Raw genomic sequence first — 24,102 nt, forward strand, 5'->3', positions numbered from 1 at the left:
TCAAACAAACCATCTTTTGATGGAAGTTTTAATGCAGCGAAAACGATAAAATCTTCAATTGAGCTTGATCTGAGTTCATGTCATCAATCTGACACATTATTGTGGTCTCCATGGTGAACCCCATTCTTGGGGTATGGTTGTATAATAGAGTCCTTTCACGTGAACGTTCATAAATAGTGCAAATAAGGTTTGGGAAATTGTTTGGATTATCCGAGTCAAAGACGAACAGAGTCCACTTCATGTTGCTCTCTGGGTGCTGCTGTTACCAGAAGAGCTGAGAATAAAAACTTACATTAATTTCCTTGGATCAAGGCAGCAGAAGGTGGAAAAAACCTCCGTTAGTGATTCATAGAACTTATTTTAGTTAGCGATTAATCAATTATTCTGACAGCTAATCGACTATTCTGACGATTAATCAATTGTTCTGATAAAAATATGCACATTCTGCAGATTTCTCATATTATATAACAATAATAGAAATACACTTAAAGATCCAAATGAACAAATACATTCCTTTTTTTTTTTAAATCAGAAAATAAAGAACATCTTTAGATCATCTGTAGCAAAGGATGCATCTGCAACATGCGAAAAACTCTTTCTACTTGACCGAACATCAGTACAGTACTGGGCAGATCTGTTGAATATTTGACATTTTTTTGGCTTGAATTAATAGTTTAACAAAAAAAACATCAATTTCTTATTATACTGAACATTTCTAAAATAACTCATCTTAAATAGATTTAGTGAGGACAGCCGTTCGTCACTTCTGACTGTGAACTGAGTTGTTGTTTTCAACAGCTTTCAATCTCCGCTTGTTTACGGGCAGCAGAGGAAGAAGGCCAAAGTGCAGCGTTTATGGCTTTTTAGAAAAAGACGGTGTAAATAAAGCGATCATCTCAAGGCACTGTCAGTGTCCTTGTTCTTTAGATATATACAGTATTTTTTTTTTTTACCAGAAGCCCTCTGTTGAAAATCAGACTTGTTATTTTAATGTTTTATTAGACTTACAGACACATCACATTAAATCACTTTACTTAGTTACCTTTTAATGTCTAATCAGAAGTATTCATAGCTCCAATAAATAATTAATCTGCAAATTCCATGTTTTAACCTCTTTTTTAAATTCACAGACATCAGTCCTTTGATTCACTTCCACAGTTTAAATCCAGAAGGTCAGTAGGAATTCACAGCAGAGATTTCTAACAAGGCTGGGTTTTAAATGACTTTAAAAACCACCAGAAAGGAAAGAAAGAAGGAAGAAGAGAAAATAAATTCGGTTCTAATTCTATTGGAAATCCATAAATGTTGGTGGAGAAATTCAATAAACTGACAACCTGTCTAAAGTGGACTTCAATCAGATTATTTATGCGGTTAAAATGGATACTCACATCCACATCGCTTTCTGCAACCTTGACAGGCTTCCCCGCCTCCTTCAGCGCCTGATTTCCGGCTACCTGCAACATTTCAACGTCAACAGACCCAGATGTTAGTTGTTTGCTGAGGCGAGGCGTCTGGCTCCTCGCTACATTAGCCCCGAGACGAAGGGAAGCGCAGAACACTGGGAGCAGCTGTAGACTACCACAAATAAGGGGAAGAATGTCGTTGACATTCACTTGTCCTTGTGAACATGAACAGGGTGAGCGACTTCTGGTCATGAACGACACGGTGGCTATGGACACTTTGAAGCTCTGCACAATATTCACTTGCCTGTAAAACCTTCGTTGCCTTCAGATTATTCATCCGTCTAACAGGAGAACGTTTGAGAACACAGGTGAGGGCTCATTTAAAGGGACATGTTGGATTTCTGAAGTGAGGCTCTGTTGAAAGCTTTTGAGCAGTTAATAATGATAGGCCTCCACTGACGCTTCTATTAGAGGGGAAAATGAAAGACTCAGCAGATGAGTGCATCATCAGCAAAATTAATGCAATTAACAATTTTTTTTGTTATCGATTAATCAATCATTAGGATGATTAATCGGTTTAAAAATTTGGCATATTTTGCAGATTTTTCAACTTAACCACTTAAAAGCCTTTTCTGTGCAATATCAGAAATACATTGAAAGATAAAAGTAAAGAAATTATTTTTTAAATAAGAAAATAGACATTTCATTACCTAAATTTTAACAGCATTCCTTTAGCATACGCTTGACCATCAGTGCCTCTACCGCTAAAGAAAATCCTTCTAACATCAACATGTGAAAAACTCAACCCTTTCTGAATGACTAAATGTCACAATTAATAATTGGACAGCAAAAGGTGTTCAATTTTTTTATTATTTTACAGCATTAGAAACAAGTGAAGCTAAAACCATGCCACTCGAGGTGTTTTGGGTTGAACATATTCACAAAGTTGTTTTTTAGTTTAAATGCAAAATGTTTACATTTTTGTACATTTTTGTTTTGATCAGTGCTTTGAATATGTTCTTTCAACAATTTGTGTTGTTTTTAAGTTTGTATATGCCAGTTAATGATTAATCGATTATTAAATTAGCTTACGATTATTTCAATCATCGATTCATTGCGATTAATCCGATTAATCATTTCAGCCCAAATAGTGAAGCAGGAGGGTGGAGCGATTCTTGCTGTAGAGCAAACAGGTGGGTGTTATTAAAATGCCGAGGTGAAGAGGCAACCGCGACGCCCTGCAACTGTGGCTGTCCATCAATCTGGGAGTGGTTTTAAGGCCATTTCCAAACAATCTGAAACCCAATACTTTACGAGAGTAAAGACTATTTACAAACAGAAAACATTTAAGACAGCTGCCAATCTTTCCAGGGGTGGAGGTGTCAGTGGATTCAGCCCAGGGTCAGATGGGGTAATGGTCAGGAAAATTGCAAGAAACCTGAAACTACAGGTTTCCAGTATAATGTGAAGTTTGAAGAAAAAAAAAAATCCGAACAAGTTTAACTTGTTTGCAAGAATTGTCTGGAGAAAGCATTGTCTCTTTGAACATAATATTGTAGGGCTACAAATAATTATTTTATTAATTGATTATTTTATTGATTTATTCTGACGATTAATCGATTAATTGGATAAAGAAGTTGGCACATTCTGCTGGTGTTTCACTTACCACCTAAGTGACTTTTATGCAATATTAGAAATGCATAATAAATGCAAATATATAATTCAATTCCCTTTTTAACATAAAATAAAGATTTTGTTCATGTTACACTAAAGCATCGTTCCTTTAGTGAACGTTTGGTCATGTGTACCAAATGATGCATCTGCAGCTAAAAAATACTTCTCTCATCAATGTGAAGATCCTCGCTCTTTCCACTCAACTTGTCAATACACCGCTATTTTCTCAATTAATAATAGGATAGCAAAATTATTTAAGAGTTTGCGTAACTTATTCTAGAAAACTATTACTTTATTTAGCAAAAGTACATTCACTTCCTGTTGGTTTTCTGCTCAAAATAAAAGCAATTTTTTTTGGTACTTACTGTTCTGGCAGTGTAAACATCTTCACATGAGTGCAAGTAAGATAGTAACAGCTCGTAACCTCTCAACAGAACCACACTTAGAAAAACAATTTAACCTACTTGTTAAATATCAGTTTTAACAATTAGGTTATCGCCAGAAATCACTGAAAGATCCATTTTTTCATCGGGGAAATCAACCAGTTGAGGATTAAAACAATTTGTGAGGGAGGTGCAGCGTTTCAGAGGCGATGGTAGAAGCAGCTGGCTTTTCAACCACCGGGTCACAGCCACAGCCACAACACATGCACTGCCGAGCCATCCCATGCCCAGTACTCAACAGCCTGGCCAACATCGCCACACAGTGGAGGGGAGGTATGGAGTCACGATGCTGTTGGAGCTTTGAATGCAGCGCTGCAAAGCGATGGGATGGTCTTACTATAGAGCACGACACAGAAACCTCCCTGTTCTCGCCACGGCACAAACATGCACAAGCAGACACACACACACATACACACACACGCTACGTTGTAGAACATTTACCAGACACAGAGACACGTAGCTACATACAAATAGAGCTTACGTTCATTAAAGGCCTGAGTGGCCCAGCAGTGCAGTGCAGTAGTAAACTGTGAACTGCGAGGATCAGCGGCTCTAGAGCTCTGATCTGGGAGTCAGAAATCACAGAGACACAAGAGCCGCAGTCACAACATGGCGGCCGCTTCTAACAGCAGGTCAAGTGTTTGGGAGAAACACCACTCTTAAATAATCTGGAGCTACAGCTGGAATGTTTTGGGTCAACCGTTCAGGGTCGGGTGTAGAACAGAAGGGTGCAGTCAGTAACAAAGACCGACATGTTAGTCTGAGTGTGAGGCTTTTCAAATCAGAGAGAATACAACAGACTGAATTGTGCAATTTGTTTTCTCACCTTTATGTCCAGATATTCCAGGTCCTTCTTCAGCTGCATGTACGTGTCATCGGCCTAGAGGGCGAAAACCATCCGATTCAAAAACAAACTCAACAATGTGCAGTCTGAATATTCTACAGAAGCATCAACAAGAGGTGCACCGATCGCAGTTTTCAGGCCGATCACCAGCCCTCTCTCACAAATGACCAGAAGGGGACAGTGACTGATTTTCATATCTGTGCGGAAGTAAACAGATCGCCCAAAATGAATGAAATCGATCGGTGCACCCCGAGCATCTACCACAGATTTCCTGTTGACATGCAGAATGACAAAGTTGCACCCAGACTGAAAAGCGTCTTGCACTCGTTTTGATTCGAGATCCGGTTAAACACGCTGTACACAACAGATAAAAATACAAAGAAAAAGAAAGAGCGACCAGCTCCATCAGAGGGAGCCGTGAACTCATCTCACAGACAGGCAACATCAAAACAAGCTTCATGACGAGGACCGAAAGGAACGTCGCGCACCACCAACACCAAAACCGCGTAATCAAGACCGGCCAAACGGCTTGCTTGAAGCATGGGATGGCTTTGTGGACGTCAAAGGGATTGCAACACATCATGCTACAGACGACATTGGCAGAAGCACCACATGGAGACGGATCAGCCAAAGAGGAGTGAGTAGAGGCTGCCACTGCTTAAACTAGGCTGCTGCTTGGTCATGAAGTCCAGGTTTAGACAGCATTCTTTATCAATATTACACAGTGACAGGCAAAATATGTTATGTTACCACCAGGGGTGGCCACTGCTAGTTAAGCAGTTAGTTGTGCTAACCTTAAATCACCAATCATAAACGGTAGATCCACTAATGCTGAAGTGCTACACCAGCATGGTATTTTGTGGAAGCTAATGCTAAGGTACCAATATTAGCAACAATTTAGCTGTGGTGTAATGTTTAAGCGCTATACCAACATGGTGTTTAGTAGAAGCTAAATCGTTAGTATTAGCAATGCTTTAGAGTTGGTGTAACACCTAAGCACTACAACACAGTATTTAGGGAAAGCTAATGCTAAAGCGCTAACTTCAATTCAAAATATATCTGCCCTCAAAACACTTGTAGTCTGAAAGTTAATAGGAAAAAGAGAGAAAGGAATTGAAGAGAAAACAAAACTGCTGAGTAAACAGTCTTCACCAACTTCAAAATAAGAGATGAATATAAACGGCTAACTGCTTGAACAATTGCTAACAGTCAAGAACCGAAACTTTAACAAAGATGTTGAACTTTATTCACCTGAAATGTTACAAAACAACCAAGTAAATGACCACTTTAGAGTTTATCTGGAAAATTTATTTTAAGAGAAGGTAAGTGTGCTAAATGTTTTCAAAGTTAGCAAAAGCGCAAAACAAAAAATTAGCTCAGCCCTTAGCGCATTAGCGGAAGTGTTCCCACCACAAAGATTGACGCATTTTATTAGGATTTTCTGTAAAACAACAGCACAAACTAGTAATTTCAAACTGGATTTCATTTACTTTGTGGTGTTTCTACCAGCTTTAGACATTTACAGATGTAAAGCTTTGTCAATACAACATTTAAATTTTATAATGAATAAAATCTGATGATGTATGTTGCATAAGTAACAAATTGTCAAAGTTCTTTTTTTTTGTATGTATAATTTTAATGTTATAAAACCTTTAATGAAGATTCAGTGGCAGCCTTTACCAGGTCCTGGTAACATGAGGGAGGGGTAGCCATGCCTCTTGGGGCCCCACCTGGACGCTGCAGGGGCCGACATCTTCGAGGTGCGACTCAGGAGACGCGGTAGCGCTGAGGAGGAGGGGGCTGTCGCTAGCGGCGACAGCAGTTAGGAGGCAGTTTTGGTGGTAGGACTCTCTGGGAGCGCTCAGCCGCTGGATGTGAGCTAAGGTCTGCTGACGCACAGCGGCCATCTTGGCCTGGTGGCGGCGCAGCTGAATGAGGAGCAGAGTGAGCTCCTCCGGCTGTCGGGAGGCACCGCAGGATATTCAGTCTGGCAGCTCTCAACACTGACCTCACATGCTGAACAAAAACCCACTCAGCTCTTCAATACCTTCACTTTCACAGCGGCCAGGACGCAAAAACACAAAATCTTACCAAGTATTTTTGGTCTAGATTCTACTGCAAATGTCTTAGTACAATGGCAGATTATTTCTCTAATAACTAATACTTTTTCCATCAATATTGAGAAATTATTGACTTAAAACAAGCTTGGGTTTCTTGCTGAAATGTTACTTGTTTATTTCTTGAATATGTACAAAAAATACAGCATGAAGCTTAACGTAAAAGCTTTTGTTTTACAAATTCAAAGAAGTGGGTAGAAGTAAAAACTTATCAAAATTCCCCCTCCTTAACCATCTACATTAACATATAGTTCATACATATACTAACTAAACCAGTAACTAATAGTAAACTCATCAATATAGCATCTAATTTTAAATACAGCAGGTGAACAAAGACCATTCCTTTAAATTTCACCAAAAAACAAAACTAGGGTTAATAACAAAAACAGCAGCAACAATTGACTAATAATGTTATGCATTATATCCAGCAATAATCCTATGTTTATCTGATCATTTGAACTGTTTGGTCTAAGTTCAATATTGAATGATTCAAGTTTTTTCTAGTAGATCTGAATTTGCATATTTTAAACTGTGGTTCCCCTTCTTTAACTTATAAATATGCTCTTTAGTCTTAAACAATTGTTGAATGTTTTCCAAAAATTGCTTGTTTTTGGCTTTGTGTAATTTCACCAGGTCAAAAAACTCACAATTTGGATTTCACAAATAAGGTGTTACTTTCTAAATGTCGCACCTTATGGATTATTGCTGTTGCTCTTTCTTAATAGTTAGAACTGTCTTATTTCGAGCGCGCTAAGATATTTGCAGTAGAAACTGGACCAAAAATGTTATGTTTTTGCAGTGCATATGACTCATCGCTGATCTGGACAAGCAGAACTGCAGCTTAATTAAAGATTAACGAGGCTGAAACAAAAATCTGCTACACATAAAGTGGACTTCACATTTCTCTGGTCAACAACCAACTGACCAGGAAATGAATCCACAAACGGTTGCTAAAACCCTCCGCTGACAGAACCGAGGACCTCCGCAACGCAGAGCCTGAAGTCTTATAGGTTTTGGCATCGTGTGCATAAGAAGTGAATGCAGTTATTAAACGTACCGTCTTGCCATAAAGGCTGGGAGCGCTGACTGTGTGAGTGATGTAGCCAGTTGGAGGCATCGAACGTCTGTCAATAGTAGCAGACTGCGGCACAGACATCAGTGTTGTTAGTTAATGACAGGAGAAACGGATCTGGGTGAGCTGGAGCTACAGACTCTACAGATTTACTACCATCACTACATTCAGGTTTAAGTTGCAGTATGTAACATCTATATTAATATTATACTTTTATACAAATTTATATTCCAAGAAAAAGTTGGATTTCACTGTTCTAAATATCTGATATTTTCTTCTAGGATGCAGGAAAACAAAATCAGGCAAACAAACACCCACTACCTCTACCCCTGCTGACCGTCTTATTGGAGGGTAAACTCATAAAAATGCAGTAATGAAGAAGAAGGTTGTTCTGATTCTGTTGAGTATTATTCTTACCTTCAGCATCTGAGACTTGCTCCTTCGGGGTGACACGGTAAAGGGAACGTTCAGCAGTGGCCTGTCCCCAGCGGGTCTTACGGTCACCCGTTCGGCGGGAGTGTGAGGCCTTCGGTTGGGGGACAGCGTCCTGCTGGTACCGGGCGGAGGCCCCGGCGGCGGGAAGTCTGCGGCCGACGGCGGCACCGACACGCAGCGAGGAGACCCCTCCGACCTGCGCAACGAAGAGGAGGAGGGTGGCACGGTGGACGGGGGGCGGGGCCCGAACGGGTAATCCGGGGCCGGGGTGTAGATCGGCGCTGTGGGGCTGCCGTGACGGAACTGCTGGCGCTGCTGCCACTCGTACAGCTGCAGCACGGTGTTGGACCCCGAGCCCCCCTGGTCAGGGGTGAGCCGGAAGTGGCTCAGGCGGTCGTGGGCGTACTTGTACTCGCCGAGTCGACCCGACGGGGGGCTGTGGCGTGGAGTTTTTGGCAAAGTCTGAAAGGCCTCCATGGAGGTGTACTTGTGCTGCGTGGGCGGTGTCCGACGGGGAAGGGTGTTTTCTCTGGAGGGAGGGCTGTTGAAGAGGAATAAGGTGGAAATAATTTCCCCCAACACAATAATTACCATTAAGAGAGTCACTGAATTTCTAGCGTCTTTCAAGACACCCAGGAACAATTTACAACATAAAGTGAAAATAAAAGCAATGTAAATGGGAAATCAGTGGAAAGGCTGTAAGCTTTGAGTTATGATCTGAAAGTAAGAAGAGTCAGTAGCTGCATTTCTACAACAAATGTGCACAGATGGTATCAAAAGCTGGTAGCAAGAACCCAAAGGAAAGATGTTCATCACGAGCTTATCAAGAGTGAAGTTCTGTTTCCAAGAAGCAACATTTTTTACAGCTGAAAATCAAATGACTAAAATCAGAAAGTTTTTATGCAAAATGAACAATATTGACCTACCCCCTTTGCTCAGCCTTCTGGACTTTGACCCACTGCTCCACCTGCTCCAGAGTGTTTCTCCTCTGCAGATGCTTGAACGTGTCGGAGGCTGCCGGCTCCGGCGCCCTCTGGTACGTCCCCGCCGCGATGCCGTTGGGCTCCAGGATGGGGCTGGGCGTGGACACCAGGCCGTTCCTCGTGCAAAGGCTGGAAGGCAACGTTGAGGTGGCTCGTGACGGAGCGCGGGACGTCACTCTGGACACGGGAGCAGACGCGGACGCGTGGTCCGACAGCTGGAGGGCGGCGGTGGCGGCTGGCGGTCTGGATGGAAGGGGGCTCTGTTTGTCCGTTTCCAAAGAGGCGGTCCCCACGTGGCGCTCCAGGGTAACGCTGCCGGCGTCCTGGTGAAAGCTGCAGAGCTCCTCTGTGTTACGGTGGATGGGCTCCAGCAGAACTTCGTGGACAATTGCTTTTGTGGCCTCAGAGTCTACAGTCTTCATCTTCTGGTGATTCACGTGGTTCGTCTGCGGGACAGCTTGTTGCAACAACATGGTGACTTTGTCAACGGGTCTGTAGAGAAGGAGACACGCAGTCAGATAATATTAAATAGTTCAATGAAACTCTACAAAAATACCCATAGCTCAAATGTTCGATGATATGTCAAACTGAAATAAGTATTGGTATTAGCGTCGGCGATATGGGTTCTGTATTTCCATGGCATCACCCACCTTTATTAAACAGATTTTCTAAGCTTGAGATACAGCTGGATAATCTACAGATGCTTTAAAATTCTCTACAAACTTCTCCCTGACTTGTCTGCTGCAATCCATGGTTTTCGTGGTGTAGTTTGTTTTCAGTTTGTTCCTTTTTTGCCATCGAATAACTGATTTTGTGATACTACTTTAGAAATATATTGTTTCCTCATCAAAACACGTAGAAATCTGGAATCTACATATCAAAGCAAAAAAGATGAGAAAAACGACACCAAACGTTTCTTTAAATTCTTTACTAGTTTGATTGTTGAAACTCGCCACAGACGGTAACTTGCTCAATATCAAGTTATTGATATTAATAAGGCGGAGGCCGCAGTGCTGTAGAAGTAAGAAATACTGCCTCCTGTAGGTGGGAGTCGGTTAGTGGCACTCAATGTTTTTTTTTTTGACAATTTTTGCAAAAAATATGCAATAAACTCTTTACTATGGATAAGCACAAAAAACTGCACGGTTCTGTTGATTTTGCATGAATTTTTGTGAACACATTCTTTTTAAATATATATTCTTTAGGGGTATTAGAATATAGGTGCATAAAGTCAAACCCACTTCACACTTTTCAGATTTTTGTTTGGAAACGTTCATTATTTTGTTTCAGATTCTTATGGCCTATTCATAGTTTTGGCTAATGTGTGGAAGAGTTCAAGGGTCATGAATACTTACAGCAAGGCGACTCTAATGATAAAAAAAAAAACCTAAAGACATTCTCTGGCTAATTTGCTAAAAAAAAAGAAAAGTAATTTATACCTAATTGCTCACTAACTAACAGGCTCATTAAAGTCATTTAATCTCCGGAACATCGTATTCCCATGTTCTGAGAGTTCAGATCTTTGTTCTTTTGTCCTGAACCGAATGTAAAGTAGATGGCTGTCAAATAAAAGAGAAATTTTAAGCTTCATCTTCTACTTTGACAAATCTAAATACACCATGCAGATCTTTTTTTTTCTTTAAACCATTGCAGCTGACAAGCAAAGCCTTAAAGGCACAAGCTGATTCGAAACTCATTAATTAAGTCCAACATGAAAACCTTGAGAAATATTCAGGTTTCTGTCACGAAAGAAAAACCTTGCATAATAATAGGAAAGCCTGTGGTGCCAAGATTCTCCTTCCCAGCAGCTACTATCTAAAAATAATTCAGTAAAACTGGCACACTGGCGACTGCTTTGACCCCATTTGATGCTGGTTTCAAAGTACGTTTGGTGCTCAATACTCGTAAAAAAATAAACGCTACAACCGAGAATTTTAACAACAACAAAGCGAAACGTGCCAGGCGGTGTTAGTGCTACTGTCACGGCTTCCACAGGCAAACAAACAGGAAAAGAGGGAGCTTTAACAGAAAGTTCAGAGAACTCCCGGTTGGAAGCTGTCGGGGGCTCGGTTTTCTTTCTGTCATTCAGAAGCAGGCAGCGGTGCGTTGTGGGATTTCCTCTCGTAAGAACGGCGTAATGAGAAAGGACGGGAGTGTGTGAGGGAGGGGGCGGTGGGCAGCGTCTGAGCCTGCCAGTGAGAGACCGCACGTATTTGATCTGCGCTACCTCCCATCGTCAGAGCATTAATAACACATGAAGAGAACCGCCAATGGTTCATAAACGCCATCGTCTGAATGCGATGTCTCAAAGCACAAAAACAAACACGCTGCGCACGGAGCGGACGCTGAAGCAACCACAGAGCAAAGTCAGCCAGAGAGAGAAACCAAGATGTTATACATGTTATCAAAGGCTGATGAACAAGGCGCTCTCCAATATTCATTTCTATGAGAGGCTGAATACTTAAAGGGAAGTGGTTCCAGTTTAAAGGCAGACAGAAGCATAAAGTCAAATAGATCAGAGAATAGACTTTAAAATGTTAGTTGATAAACCACTTAATATTCTTAGCACCAGAATACATTACAGATCTAGTTTCCAGCTGCAATAACTGAAGCTGCATGATGCTTCTTTTTTTCGTTTTGTTGCACTACTTTCAATTTTGGTAAAAATAAAAATACGTTTTTTAAGATAGGGGTTTGATTGCCTTCACCCCCCGCTGAAGACAAATAGTCAAATCTTTCACATTGGTTTACGATGATTTCTAGCGGTTTCTGGATACATGTACAATTTATATTAGTTACTTTGATGTCAGTGTTTTGTTTGTAAAGGAAAGCCCTATATTTGTTAAGGCACGTAAAGTATTTGAGTTCATAAAGTTAATATGTCATAAAACTATGGTACTGATTATGCTCCCCTGTCAAAGTATGATTTCTAACAAACAGCAACAGCCAACTGATGCCTTTTCTTTTGCTTGGCAAGTTTTTTTCTGAAAAAAGGAATACAGAGGGTTTTACTCATCAAAATTGATAGTCTGAGTAAGAGAATATTGCTGATAACGGTGGTCCTATAAAACAGTGTCTTTTTAAAGTAGAGGACCACCAGGGGGCGCCAGGAGGGCCTCAGAAAGCTAAAGGGAAGATGAGAAAAAAATAAAATCTACTAATATTTTTTGAACGCAAATTTGATGAAAATCTAGTCCGTTTTTTCAACTATTTTAACTTCGTTATTGCAAAGTTAAAATAATTTCTTGAAATGTTATTTGCCATGCTAATTTTTCAGACTTTTAAGCTGTTTTGCTCCTCAACCTAGTGTAGCACTCAACCTTGCATAGCTAGCAAGCGCAAAATGGTGCAAAAAGTTTCTGACTAGAAAGAGACCTCATGGCCAGCTTAGATCAGAAGGTGTGAGAAGATCATGCTTAACGAATGTAATAATTATTCAACAGTGAATAAAAATGGAAAAAAAACAAACAAACATTGAAAGTTGATGTTTCTTTACATATTTTCTATAGCTCTCTGTTGGTTTTCGAAGCAGGTCCTCTGACAGAAGCTAATGCTGTTTGGGGGAGTTATGGAAACGTTTGGGAACCTCTGCTATAAGCTATATATGGTGCTGACATGAATGAATATCTTTTCAAACCAAAGTAGAAAATGACCTCATGTGAGAACCAAACTCCTCTGGCAATGTGTGCTTTAAGGTTTCAGGTGTGAAGGCCTACCTGAGCCTGTCGGGGTGGTTCTGCATCAGCGTGGCCCGGTTCATGGCCTTCAGCCAGGTGCTCATGTCCTCCTGGGTGTCGGCGCTGAAGTAATACGTCCGCATGCCAGTGTGCTCTGCCTGCGAGCCAATCACAGAGCTCTGCTTGTAAATGTATGAATGCATACCGGTGTGGCTAGCCTAAAGGAAGAGAGCAGAGGCCAGGTCAGATCGGCTGGAGGAAAACAGAGGTCATCTGGAGAACAGTGCAGGGGTGGAAGACAGAGAGCAGCATGCTGTCCCATGGCGGAGGGGGGAGAAGAAAACATCAACGGCAACGCAGGCACTGACCAATGCAGAGAGGGAGAAATCACACAGTACGGTGGCACAGACATAAATATCAGGCACTTGGGTTCAACAACGGCCACAACCTTCACCAGCGTAAGGAAGGATACATTGATATGACGGAGAATGGAAATATAGAAGGTTTAACACAAATGATCCTTTCAAATTGTTTGCCTTGAGGTCTTTTCGCTTAGATACCTATTTTAAAGATGTTAAAAGCTGCTACACCGTGGGATGATGAGATGCCTGGAAGACATCTTTTAGAATAACTAATGACATGAACAACGATAGCTCCTGGAAGAGAAAAGAGACTGCATTTCTTGTAGTCTATTGAACCAACAAGCAGAACAAAAAGGGTAGAGAGCCCACAAGCTTCATGCTGGTGTTAAAGACAGTGTTCTTGTGTTCAGCTCATTGTGAGGGGGAGGAAAGACCTTCCTTTGCCTTCCTACTGGGAGGAAAAGCTCTGCCCTCGTCTCAAGGTGTTTGGAGTCTCTGACCAGCTGTGGCTCCAAAAGGGGGAAAGTGTATAAAGAGTGATTTGCTGTTTTAGTTTTCACCACACCTAATGTTTTGCATCTAGTTACAAAGTTACAATTTTGGTCTGATTTGACAGTAAGACCTCATTCCCGCATTTAAAGAACCTCTACTAATTTCTGTCCAACATTGGCTTCACTTCTCCACTCACTCCAGATTTTTGCAATAGTTGTTGAATTGACAGACTTTCCCTCCTGAGGTGTGGATGTCTGGAGCGCCAACAAATTCACCATGTATGGAGGCCCAGATTGGTCAACAAAATGCAAAAGTCACAAAAACAACAAAAAGTTACAAAACGAATTGTCAAAGGAAAAGCTGCGTCGCAAAAAAAAAAAAAAACAAGCCACAACATAATAAATATCAATGCAACAAGAAGCCACAAACAAAAAGCTGCATCACAAAACCAACTTGCTATTAAGTAATCGATGCCGCAGCGCAACAAGTCAACAAAATAACAGAAGTCACAACATAACCAAGGCCACAAACAACAAAAAGCAACAAAAACCACAACGCAACTAATGAAAGCTACAACACAACAACACAAGCCAAAGCGGAAGTTATGCTATAACAGAGGAGATGCTAGAAAAGTTAGCATCATTTCCGATTTAGCATAATTTCTGTTTCAGAATAAACAGAAATTATTGCTATGGCTGCGTTGTTTTGAACAATAATGGTATTATTGTTCAAAAACCTACCATTTGATAATGGTAGGTTTCACCATTATCTTGTAGCTTTTGTAGTTGTGTTGTGACTTATTTCATTGTCCCCTCTGGGCCACCGTAACCATGGGCAACTTGGTTCCTTCTCTGATTAAATGCTCTCCTTACCGAGTCTTACAATTTAGATGGATGGCTTTGGTGGGTTTGTCGGTATGGATGATGGATGGTGTTTATCTTCACAATGCTATTTGTTCACTAACCTTTAACGGCGTGTCCATCAGTTGTGCAGGATTTTCCTTTTGTTTCCATCTCTACATACATGCATTTATGGTTGTAATGTGAAAATATTGAAGGGATATGAATTATTTTGCACAGTGCTACATCTGTAAATGGATGTTGTTGTTCTGTTTCACATCCACACCTATTTCATGAGTAAGACACCTTGTTTTTGGCGGTGCTAAATGTTACAGTATTCCTCCCGTCTTTTCCGCCACTGTCCCAAGTGGCTCCAAAGGATCATTTCTTGCAGCTCAGGGTTCAGACCCATCTCTTTTATCTCCCAGGCTATCGCACAACCGAGAATCCCACAAGAATCTGTCTTGAAAAAGCTACTCCGGTTGTGTAGGTGGAAACGGCAAGAAAAAAAACGAGACCGCGCAGCGCCGGGTAGAGATGGAAAGCAGGAGAGGGTATTGAGAAATCGTTTTTGAAAATCGGGAGTGTTTGCGGCTGTCGTGGCAACCAAATCTTCAAAAGAAATCTGCAGCCTCCCTGTAGGTCACTGTGCCAAGTCCAGAGAGGAGCCTCAAGAGGTGGGTACCCAGAAGCTTTCTGATTGAAAATCCATTAAGAATTGATTACAGGCTGAGAATATTCCAGCTTCACCGTTCGACATGATGCCAGTCTAATTCTAACTAACCTCAGGAACACGAGAAACACGCCAAGAAACAAGCAGAACCAGTCGGACATTTAAGGAAGACCTTCTATGTAAAAGCTGCTGATTAATTAATAGTCTCTAAGTGCTTTGTATCCTTGATAAATAGGTCTTTGTTGTAAATGTGGGGTTATTAGTTCCCCTTAGAAGCCGGGCTGCACTTCACTGAGCCCAGCTTTCTAAATAATCCACTTTCCTTTTTCCTTTTTCCTTCCTTCCTTCCGTCCTCCACCACTGAGACCAGCAGACAAACGAGAGTCCTCTCTTTAGAACAGATGCATGTAAATGAAAAGTAGTTAAACACAGAATCTCCCGTACTCTAATTCCTTCTCTGAATAATGAATGCAGGACAGCGGGGGGAGAAGGAGGGTTGTACAACGTTTGGATCCACTTTGGCTGCAGTACAGACATTTTCTCTGTGTTCTCAGGTTCAGATTAGAAGATGAGCGCGTTTCAGCAGCTTGGCTTTCTCGTCTTTTGGTGAGCAAACACACCGAACGTTACCCCCGCACGGACGCTTTTAACGTACACACCAGACGCTGGTGAATAAAGCAGACTGTCACCCCTGCTGTGTTACTGTAAACGCTAAATAAACCCTGGCAAAAGAGCCGACAAACGCGCACACGGCCGCCGTACTTGTTCACATCCGCTTCTTACAGAGCCGCTGCCCCGCCAGCTCACGCAAACTTAGCCCTGATTACGAGAGAAAAACGCTTTGAAATAAAGTTCTCTGGCTCAGCATGCCCAAAACACGGGCTCTGACCAAGACACTTCATGATGTTTTGGAGCTGATTGCGCTGCTGGATCGACCCAACCGGGACTCGATAACCTAGTGAGGCACGCCTCCTCTGTCAGGGTGTTGAGGTAGATTTCACATCCGTGCACTGACAATTAAAACTGGGCAAAGGCACAATTTAATACCTTGTCTTTGTCTGACGATTGTTATTTTTGAAGCTCAATTGTACATTATCCCTGACAGGTTGTGTGACAACCTGCATTTGAATGATAAATGTAAAAATTCATGAATCCATGGTACTTGAATCTTTTGATGTTATTAGGACAGTCTTGGGTTAAAGCTGGAATTTTTGTACAGTGAATTTGAAAATGGATTAAAAGTAATTAGCAAATAACTGCTGATGTTAACATTCGTCCTTTGGATAACAGCGTGGATTATTTTCACCACAGGGTTCGTCAAATTAAAAACTCTTTAAGACCTTTTGAAGACCTTTATGAATGAAAACTAAGACCTGTTCCACAACACAAATTTACAGTCTTCATCATCGTAGTTCTACGTTTTTTGCACAGAATTCACCTTAGCATCATATGGGTTGGCAATAGAAGTTAGCCAACAGCCAACTGTCAATACATTTGAACTTACCCGCGACAGACGCAAAAAACCTAGCTAGCACAAGCATGCACATTAGCAGCTAGTTAGCGGTAGCCTCAACCGCCTCAAAGGCAATGAAGACATCTGAGTAGGACTCAAACTTTAGTCTGACGGAAAAGAGTATACGAGATTAAATTATCAAAATTTAAGACCTGTGATTAACATATTTAAGGCTAACTTACATTTTTAAAAATAAATTTAAGACCATAATTTTAGACACGCAAATGTTAAACATTTTAGGGATGTGTGGACACCATGACATGCACCTATTTTTATGTTTGTGACTGTCTCTTCATGTTTACTTTATTTGTAAACAGTTTTAATCAGTTTTCACATTGACACAGGGTGTTTGTTGTATTTGTTTTGCCAAGAAAAAAAACAAACAGAAATCAACAATTTTTTAAAAACTTTTTTAAAATTGATTTCTGGATGTAAAAAAGGGGTAAAACATCCAAAGTTTTGAGAATGTATTTTAGAGGCACTTTACAAAAACACTGATAATCTGTGACGTGTATTTTATTTGAAAAAAAACACACTTTTTGTGCAGTTACTTAATATGAGATCTCTATATCGACCTTTTTGTCCACAGACTATTTCTGTGTTTGTATCAAAGACAGTTGCAGGCAATTTCTACAACATTGGTGTTTGCCTGTTACTTCAAAGCCATTTCAATACAGCTGCTGTTTATTGCAGGCCTCTTTTCCACACAGCTATGTATGGGCCCAATATTTCAGATTGTTTGCTTAAAACAGATGTCTGAAAACATCAGGATGCTGCCCGGATAAAAAGCACCAATATTACGAATCGCATTTGGGCTAGTTATCTCCAGAAGTCGAGGCATATTAAGTTAGATCAGAAGGCAGGGGAATGGGAAGGAGGCTGGTTAGAAATTACGTCTCAAACACCAAAAGTAAAGTAAACATTTCAAGGAAAGCAAAAGAGCATCCTGAGGAAACAGCTGTCCAAGCGCGCCTCCTGACTCTCCATCAGCTCCCCGACAGATGCCTCTTATAGCTACCGAGACAGAAGACCGGGCGAAACCTCAGATGTCCTCACACGTGCAGCAGCCTGCGCAGAGGCATGAACGGATATTTGGACCGTAGAAAGATGCACATGTAATTTTTTAAACGCCCTAAACCGACCTCGAGTCCGAATGTGCTTCGACTTTAACACGGAGGAAGAAACGAAAGGATATTTTTTTAAAAAAAGAAAAGAAAACAGTCAAAAAGCGGGTACATGCGCCACACACCTTCAGCAGATGATAAATAAATAAATATTAATAATAATTTTAAAAAACCCGAGTCCGTGGCCGCCTTTATCGGGAACGCTGAGAGGGTCTTTGAGCTTTGAGTGCGCGCGCAGCTAACACACCCACACACCGAGAGCTCGCGCCGCTCTGTTTGGATGCGCGTGGGAGTTGGTGACACTTTTAAATCGGGTTTCTGATGATCTGCCTCAGCACCAGTTTTGTTTAATTGTGTTTGATGAAGCATAGACAAAAAAAGGAGAACAAAATCCCACCGCTCGCTCGCTTTCTTTCTTTCTTTGAGCCCCGTCTTTCACAGGAACAAGCCTTTATCAGTTCAACCCTCTGCGTCCTTTCAAACGCTTCCTCCCATTATTTTCGTTTAGTATTTTCCACTCTGAATCACTTCCTGCCTTTTTCCGTGTCCACTCCTGCCACAGCCTGAAAATATCGCTTGCGTCTCTCCCTCTCTTTCTTTCTGTCTCACACACACATGCACACGCCAACACACACACACACACACACACACACACACACACACACCCACAAAAGCTCACAATGGGGCTCAGTCGTCACTTTCGGACAACGCTGACAAACTCTCGATTTTTTTTCCAGGCGCTATTTAAAGAGTCGCTTGTGTTCTGACTGATAAGCCACAGCTGCCAGAGCGCCACAAAGCTCCGGATAAGTTACCTTCTCCCCAACCTGCCAGCGCGAAAACCGGATTTATACTGGAAGCACTTGGACGGAAAGCTTGTTGGCGTTTTTGGCTCTGCGCGGAAACCGTGTCTGGTGTGTAAAAATTATTCACGTTTCAGCTCAAGAGTGCAAAAACACACAGAGAGAGAGATTCTGCGTCGTTAGCCAAAATGGAAACGCTCGGAAGCACCTTTAGCGGCAATAATGATGATAATGTTCTCTGTATGCCCTTATCATCGCCCACATTGTGGAGGAGGAATATTTGCTCACTTTTGTTTCCGCGTCTCTCGCTTTAAAATCCATTTGAATCCCAATTTAATTTAGAATGTTTTAAGTAGCCATGGTAGCATCTTGATTGTTTTATTTTCAGTCATTTTTGATGTGGATTATTCTGCTGTACTTGTCCAATTAATGAGCCAGTTTGGGCCAAGCTTAAGCTGTTGGAGCAGACCAACTCCCCATTTGACTCTACAGTACTTTGGTATTCAGTATATGGTGTTCTGGTTAAAACAAGCCCTCATCATCACTGTCCACTACCGTGCATTACATTGGAATGACGTGTTTTTGCTGGTGTGCTGTTTTTATGACCAGGAAAAACGGTGGTGAACGAATGTTTACTTTGAACAACATAAAAAGAAAGTAAAAATAAGTAAAAGAAATTTTTTTTAAAAGACACGTCCGCGCAAAGGCCGTTTTTTCCAATGGCGCACTGAGTCGGACAGTTAACTGCTCAGCAGGAAACAGTTTTCACATCAAACTGTTTTGTATGAGACATCAAGCCGATGAGGCTGACGAGAACTGCCGCTTTCTGAGCCGCTCCAGCTGCGTCTCCGTTACAAAGGTGCGCAAACCTTTGTCACTATTCCACTAGTGTAGAAAAACACCTCTGCGATTTTCCAAATGCGACGTTTCCATTAAATAACAAACACAGTTGAAATCACATGTGAATAAGTTTGTTCACGTTGTTAAAAGACGCGCGGCACCATCATCCTCCAACCACTTCCTGTTGTCGTCTTCTTTGTGGTTTGTGCCAGTGGTAACAGCCGGTTGTTGATCAAATGACTTGTGTGATGTGAAAAAGTGTTTCCGTTGCAGTTTCGCAAAATAAACCGATTTTGATAAGGCCAAAGAAAACCCACCACATCCTCGGGTCAAAACAATTTATTAAAAAACTTGTTTTTACAGACTTGGTGCATTTCCGTTAAGCAAATTTCCCTTTGAAATGGTAAATTGCTCAATTACATGGTCAATGGAAATGCAGCAACCAACAGGCGGGCGGTGGCTGCCCTGTTGTACGAGTAATGGGGCAAAACACACCCAATTAGTTCATCAAACTTGTTAGCTTCCCTTTGGATGTAGTCAAAATGTTCCTTACTGCCCGTCGTCTCCATATCCATCACTACAGAATTGGGTTCCCTTTCTTTGAGTGGCCTTATGTACATCCTTCATTTCTTTTGGTTTTTAAAACTACAAGTATAAAGTATTTCTCCCTCCTTGTCTGTGAAATGTGGCTGAAATTGTCAGAAATGAAGGAATTGTAGGAAATCTGTACGCTCTACAATGGAGCCAGTTTTTATTTAAACACGCTCACTTTGGTCCCACCTGTCTGACCTACACTATCCTCATATCTTCTTTTTGTGGAGAAGAGCCTTTCTCCTACATCTAATCCAAACAAAAAATGTCATACTTCTTTAATCTCCTGGGTGATAAATTGATTTAAGTGATTAATCAAATTTTCTGTTTTTGAAGATTTCAGTTTTGGAAAATCTGGATTTTTTTATTCACCAATGCTCCCCTTAGTCTACCTAAACTACCATCTTGAGTAATTTAAATATGACCTAAATATAAAATAAATGAAATAAATACAGGCCTTATTTTTTGTCTAAGTCCTGAAATGTCAAACCTCAACAAAAGAGACGTTTCTCATTAGCGTAACTCCAGAATTTAACAGGTTTCTCATTTTTAGATTTAGAATTACGGAACATTCTGTGTTCAACTTTTACATGCTCACTCTTTCCCTTTCTGCTGCTTCCCAGAAAAGTTGTGTGACATAAGTTACAAGCAACAGAAGAAAAAAAAAAACAGTGGTGTGGCCACACAGACAAACACCAGGAAGATCCATTATGTAATAACAGGACAAGGTGAGGTGAAAGAGTCAAACGACGATAGCAATGACAAATGAAATCAAGATAAGGGCGATGACACAGACTGTCAAATGAAACATCAGCCGAAAACAAACACGCTCCTCTCAAGACATGCATCAAAAACACAGGAATATACGCAGCTGTTGTATATTCTCCCATATTTATAACCAACAAAGCCACAGCGACGGCAGGCGACAGGGATGAGGAAGGGTCACATCTGGCCAGAGAGACAGAGAGAGAGAGAGAACCGACACCACAGCAGTGGAGTGAGTACCTATTTATGGGCGGGCTTTCACTGGACGGCTCAACACACTCACAGGGAGGGAGGGAGGTCCCAGCCAGGCAGCCGGCCAATGGCAACAAGAGAGGGGAGAGGGTTCGGTAAATAGAGGGTGGGGGGAGCGGGGTTTGATACGCAGCTGACTGTGGATGTGCTGGAGATGGATTTTAATCAACAAACACAACCAATCAAATGTGTTTGTTTTCATTGTAGTGCAACATGGCGACCTTGTTCCAACCCCCTTCAGCTGTTTGCAGCATCAGCAGTCAGTGTGTTTGGAAATCCTACTGAACTCAAACTGAGCAGAGTTTGGTGGACATGCACGAGATTCCTGCAGCGAGGAGACAAATTTAAAACCTAACAGGCTAAATGAAAGAAACCCAGGCTTCACAAAGCAAACAGCCGTTTCATTTTGTTGTCCCCTGAAAGACCTTGGACTTATTGGATTCTGGGTGTTAAGGTGAAATTAAACAGGCAGTTTTAACACTTTATAGGCATTTGATTGATTTAAGAGTTCTAGGAGAGTTTTACCTTCAAGAGAGATGATAAAATTGAAAAAGAAAATTGGATATATTTTAGGGAAGGGGAAGAGAAACAGCAATATTGTCACTTTAATGTGAAAAAAGTACACTAATTAAAAAAAAGATACTTTTTTTTTTTTTTTTAGAGAGGCCAAAATAATAAGTAAACTCTCCAATATTTGACCTACATTATGAGAAAATAGAAAAAAACAAAACACAATCTAGAACCAAAGAATCCAGACGACTTGTATTTTTCATTGCAGTAATTATACATGAAAACTTAATCATGATAGAAAGAAAGCACACCTTTAAAAGCCTTTGGTTTCTACGTTTCAGGGCCTTAGAAAGTTCATGTAAATGGATCAAAATTGAACCTCAGATTCCACACTGTCACAAAGTGGAAAAGCGTTTTGTGTCGCGTTTGTCTTGTCGTGAACAAAACTCAGCAGACAGGCGAGTAGACGATCCCGTCCGGCCAGAAATATAAAACAGTATTTATCTCACGCTTTCATTAGGAACAAGCTGCAAAGGCTGCAGGTGTGATTAGCTCTGAGCTTTCTGTGCCAAGGCGTTTGCCGCAACAACTTGTCATAACGACTCGGGCTGAGGCATCCTTTTGGTTTATACGGGCTGTCACCCTTCGAACAAAAACAGCCGTGACATGTAGACCCTCCCGCTTGAGTCTGGATGGATTCGTAGGAGAACGAGCATCTGCTCATAGCACTGAGAGACTGAACTGTAAAAACAAACAACAGCAAAAAGAAAAAGCTTCGCCTCGGGGAGCGGAGAGGCTTCATGCCGTTCCGTCTCAACAGAGACACTGACAGTCAGCTGTAATGGACGCTGCTGCAACAGGTGGGGAGGGGTCCGGGGGAGAGTGTAGGTAAGGATGTGGTTAATAATCCAATCTGTGAGAGCACAACTAGAATAGACTAAACACATGAATGCACATAAATAGAAAACCTGTGTGGTAAACCACAAAAATATCTCTTAAAAAAACTTGCTGCTGCAATTACAGAAAGCGTCTCTACAGCATGTGGACTTCAGGAAGCTACATCCAAAAGCCACGCACTTAAAATCAAAATCAAAAACATCCAGGTTTGTGATCGTAACGTGACAAAATGTGGAAAAGTTGAAGGGTTATAAAGGGCAAGTCGCTGTACTGGCATTTAGCACGAGCTTCTCAGGCTGAAATGACAAAAATAACTCAGTGGAAACTTCTCAGCTTTAAATAGCAGGAAGCGTACATACATTTTATCTCAAGTGGTTCCAGTGGGAGGAAAAAAAACCCCAATATCTGTCAGTCAGGATGGAATCAGACGCACAGCATCAAGACTGTTTTTTGAACGTGAAAGAGAAAACCCTGCGACTCCTTTTTATCGCCGCTTTGACATTTCAATGTTTTCATTCGGTAAATTGTGCGCTAACAGATTTGAAGAACATTTGCAAACGATGAGCTGAGAAATATTTGCTGCTTATTGTTATTACAAAAAAACAACAACAAAACTTTTTCATCTTAACTTTAAGAGAAAACCACAATCACATTAGAGCAAAACAAAAAACAAAAAAAAACTACCAGGCAGCATAGAAAGAATGCTAACAAAAAGAGGCGTACCTTGAAGGCATACTTGCGGCTGATGTGATCTTCGGGGTCAACGGGTGAAATGACATAGCTGGGCAGAGGAATACTGCCCAAGACCGCCTCCTCTCTGCTGTCTGCAGAGAGAGAGAGAGAGAAAGTGAATGAGGGAGTGGATAATCAGGGTGGAGTAGGTGAGGGAAAACAGAGATAAAGATAGAGAGGAAAGGAAGGGGCAATAAAATAAGTATCACTCATCACCCTCTAATTTCAAGCCCCGTCCGCCACCAGCGACACGACGCTCTCATGCCGTCGCTCCATGTGCCAGAAGCTAAATGAGCGGCGAAGTAAATGCTAGCCACCCGCCAAACACGCGTTTCTCCAGCCCTTGACCTTTCACCTTAACCCTAAATTTACGTCTTAATGCCTAAAGCCGCTGCTTGAGGAATGATGTTCTCACATTTTTAAAAATATCGTTCTATGTTTACAACTCCGTACATGTCGGCTTTCCACTCGGTGCCGTCTCAGAGAATTACAACATGTGTGTGGCGTGTTCAATGACTGCTTCATTGTAAAATTCACTGCTGATATGAAGGAATGTGCGCATGCCGACATGTCCGCGTCTCCGAGTGTTTGTATGGAAGGTGATAAGGTGACGCTGTAGATTAAACGGAGAGTTGGGTTGAAAATAATCCAAGGTCGTTTGGAGGACACATTCCCCACATGGTGGACGAGATGGTCCACACACACACACACACACACACACACACACACACACACACACACACACACACACACACACACACACACGCACACACACACACACACACACACACGGAGCAAACCTGATCAGCTCAGAGTTAAATTAGGAGTTGTCTAGTTACATTTACTTAAATAACTAGAGTACTTTTTACTTTTAAGAGTCTTTTTTTTCCATGAAGTTTTTTTGCTGCTCTTACTTGAGTAAGACGTCTGGCTCCTCTACCCGCTGTGAGAAACTTCACTGAATGAACGGAAAAACATCCCCAGGCACAGACCTGCTGTTTTTGTTAAAGTTTCATAAGATTATTTTATTGAGAGAAACTGACTTGGACAAATGTTTATTT

General features: G+C 41.4%; 1 protein-coding gene across 11 annotated transcripts in view; it reads right to left on the reverse strand.

Annotated features, from left to right (window-relative positions):
- Positions 1-24,102, reverse strand: part of LOC114152889 (pleckstrin homology domain-containing family A member 7-like) — a 141,140-nt gene that overhangs the window by 18,541 nt on the left and 98,497 nt on the right. For 5 of the 11 annotated variants that reach the window (XM_028031029.1, XM_028031037.1, XM_028031055.1 and 2 more), the window contains 9 exons: positions 23,033-23,133; positions 12,688-12,866; positions 8,915-9,463; positions 7,971-8,529; positions 7,539-7,622; positions 6,095-6,322; positions 4,347-4,400; positions 4,002-4,085; positions 1,389-1,454 (listed from right to left, as the gene is read on the reverse strand). In XM_028031029.1, coding sequence (XP_027886830.1) covers positions 1,389-1,454; positions 4,002-4,085; positions 4,347-4,400; positions 6,095-6,322; positions 7,539-7,622; positions 7,971-8,529; positions 8,915-9,463; positions 12,688-12,866; positions 23,033-23,133 — 1,904 coding nt within the window. Of the gene's footprint in view, positions 1-1,388; positions 1,455-4,001; positions 4,086-4,346; positions 4,401-6,094; positions 6,323-7,538; positions 7,623-7,970; positions 8,530-8,914; positions 9,464-12,687; positions 12,867-20,890; positions 21,478-23,032; positions 23,134-24,102 lie in introns of those variants that run through there. The other 6 variants (XM_028031073.1, XM_028031064.1, XM_028031103.1 and 3 more) reach the window with 5 other exon arrangements.

Source organism: Xiphophorus couchianus, chromosome 2 (assembly GCF_001444195.1).
Source record: "Xiphophorus couchianus chromosome 2, X_couchianus-1.0, whole genome shotgun sequence".
NCBI lineage: Eukaryota > Metazoa > Chordata > Actinopteri > Cyprinodontiformes > Poeciliidae > Xiphophorus > Xiphophorus couchianus.